At 51.5% G+C, this 2,682-nt stretch overlaps 1 protein-coding gene across 1 annotated transcript; it reads right to left on the bottom strand.

Moving 5' to 3' along the window:
* Positions 1 to 229: 229 nt before the first annotated feature.
* Positions 230 to 1,153, bottom strand: LOC128313185 (olfactory receptor 10C1-like). The gene has a single exon (XM_053210117.1). It carries the CDS (start codon positions 1,151 to 1,153, stop codon positions 230 to 232), a length of 924 nt encoding a protein of 307 aa, XP_053066092.1.
* Between the last annotated feature and the right edge of the window lie 1,529 nt (positions 1,154 to 2,682).

Here is a 2,682-nt window from a genome sequence, read left to right as displayed (position 1 = left end):
TGTACATATGGTAGCATTTTCCTGAATTAGATGCATGTTGGACATGTCTCCACCTTATCTGGTCATCCAGTAGGACCCCGGAAGGGCTCAATGTCATCCAACTTTGCTGCCAACTTTTTGGCTACAGGTGTGTTCCGGGTGGTCTTTGGAGGCACTAATACCTGGACCATGACCAGGAGGAAAATTCTGGGAGGGTTTCTGGGTCCCTCCCATGTCCACATACCAAGTTCTAAAAGGGTACCTGAAGATAAAGCTTCTTCAGGGCTCCCTTCATGTCCTTGTTCCTCAGGCTGTAGATTAGTGGATTCAGGGTGGGTGTGAGGACAGAGTAGAAGACAGCAGCTACACGCCCTTGCATTGGGGAGTAGCTGGCGGCGGGCTGCATGTAGGCAGAGCTACCGGTGCCGTAAAACAGGAGAACGGTGGCCAGGTGGGAAGAGCATGTGGAGAAGACCTTCCAGCGGCCAGCCGTGGAATGGATCTGAAACACGGTGGCCACAATGCGGACATAGGACAGAACAGTGAGGGCAAAGCAGCTCATGATGATGCAGCCACTGGCTGTGGACCCTGCCGCCTCGTGGGCATCCGCGTTGGCACAGGCCAGGCGCATAAGTGGGGGGATGTCGCAGAAGTGCTCAATCACGTTGGGGCCACAAAAAGGCAGGGAGAAGGTGTTGGCTGTGTGGAAGGCAGAGAAAAGGAGCCCGCTGCCCCAGGCCACTGCCACCAGGGAGATACAGGTCTGGGGTCTCATGATTGCTGTGTAAACTAGGGGCTTGTAGATGGCCAGACATCGATCGAAAGCCATGGAGGTGATGAGAAAACACTCCGTGGACCCAAGGCAGACAAAGGCAAAGAGCTGGGATGCACATGCACACAAGGAAATCTCCCTGGAGCCCAGCATGGTGGCCACCAGGGCCCGGGGCAAGGTGGTGGACACAGAGCAGATATCCACCAAGGAAAGGTGTTTGAGGAAGAAGTACATGGGCGTGTGCAGGCGGGCATCGTGTGTCACGGCCGCCACAATGGTGATGTTTCCCAGAACAGTGGCCAGGTAAATGAGGAGGAAGGTGGCCGTGCTGAGCAGCTGTAACTCAGGGACAGCCGAGAAGCCCCGGAGGAGGAAGGCAGTTACTGCTGTCAGGTTGGCCATGGTCTCTCTCTGGAAAAGCTCCTGGACCACAGAGGACACCCAAGGAGCAGAGCAAGAGGGGAGAGATGAGACCAGAGCAGAGACCTAGGAGAAAGGAAGGGGGCTGAGCTCATCTGGAAAGGATGCTCAAACGTTCCTTCACGAAGCACACGTGCATTATTTGTCTTCCTGGGAGGTCTCACGTTCAAATACCTATGGAGGCCTGGCACATGCATAAGTTAGTGAGCCTGGCTGAGTGCCACAGGTGGGGGCGGGGGGGGGAAGGGCTCTCACATGAGACAGCTGCTCTGAGCTCTCACCAGCTTTAGTGGTGGGCCAAGCACTGCCAGATCTTCTGACATTTTTCAAGAAAATTTGTAAATGTGAAATTTCCCAAGTATTACATGTTGGCAGTGAGCCTGAACTTAAAACACTCTGCCCATCAAATGGGGCTTCTAGTTTAAGAGTTTTGGTCTTGTCGTGTGTCTCTGCTTCATAACTCCATACCATCTTTAAAAAAATTTTTTTTAATGTTGGGGTGCCTGGGTGGCTCAGTTGGTTAAGCGGCTGACTTCAGCTCAGGTCATGATCTCACAGCTTGTGGGTTCAAGCCCCACATCTGGCTCTGTTCTGACAGCTAAGAGTCTGGAGCTTGTTTCAGATTCTGTCTCTCCCTCTCTCTCTTCCCCTCCCCAACTTGTGCTTGTTTATTTTTGAGGGAGAGAGAGAGAGAGAGCGAGAGAGCGAGAGAGTGAGTGGGGGAGGGGCAGAGAGAGAGGGAAACACAGAATCTGAAGCAGGCTCCAGGCTCTGAGCTGTCAGCACAGAGTGCAACACAGGGCTTGAACTCATGAACTTCAAGATCATTACCTGAGCCGAAGTCAGATGCTTAACCGATTGAGCCACCCAGACAACCCCATAGCATCTTAATTACAGTTCCCTACCCAAGGCCTTCTAATGATCGATTTCCCCCACTAGACTGTGAGCACCCGCCCACCTGTGTGCAGGGACCACTTCTTTCTCATGTCTTTGTTCCCCAGCATCCAGCATAGGAGGTAGTGTATGGTAGGGAAATAGAATTTAAGAATGCTTTTGTGGAGAATCTGGGTGACTCAGTCGGTTGAGCCTCCGACTTCAGCTCACGTCATGATATCACCGTTTGTGGGTTTTAGCCCTGTCTTGTCACTTCATATCTTCTGTCTCCCCCCACCACTCTCTCTGCCCCTTCCCTGCTTGTGTGCTCCCTCAAAAATAAATAAATCTTAAAAAAAAAAAAAAGGAATATTTTTGCAACCAGACATCCAGGGTTTGGATTCTGTGTGACCTTGGACAAATACCTTAATCTCTCTGAGCCTCAGTTTCCTCCTCTGTAGAATGGGATAATGTAGTGCTGTGAGGGTCACACGAGGTCCTGGAAGAAGAATACTTAAAACAAGATCAGGCAGGTGGCAAGCTGTCACTAAGGGTCAGCCGTTACTATTACCAGTTTCTTTGCAAGTGTGTGTTCCTTGTCTTTCTTTCCATTATTAGTGCCTGAGCTGCTGGGATTG

The sequence above is a fragment of the Acinonyx jubatus genome, chromosome E2 (assembly GCF_027475565.1).
Source record: "Acinonyx jubatus isolate Ajub_Pintada_27869175 chromosome E2, VMU_Ajub_asm_v1.0, whole genome shotgun sequence".
In the NCBI taxonomy this organism is placed as follows: domain Eukaryota; kingdom Metazoa; phylum Chordata; class Mammalia; order Carnivora; family Felidae; genus Acinonyx; species Acinonyx jubatus.
Note: the sequence above shows the minus strand (reverse complement) of the source record. Positions and strands in the feature narration are given on the sequence as shown.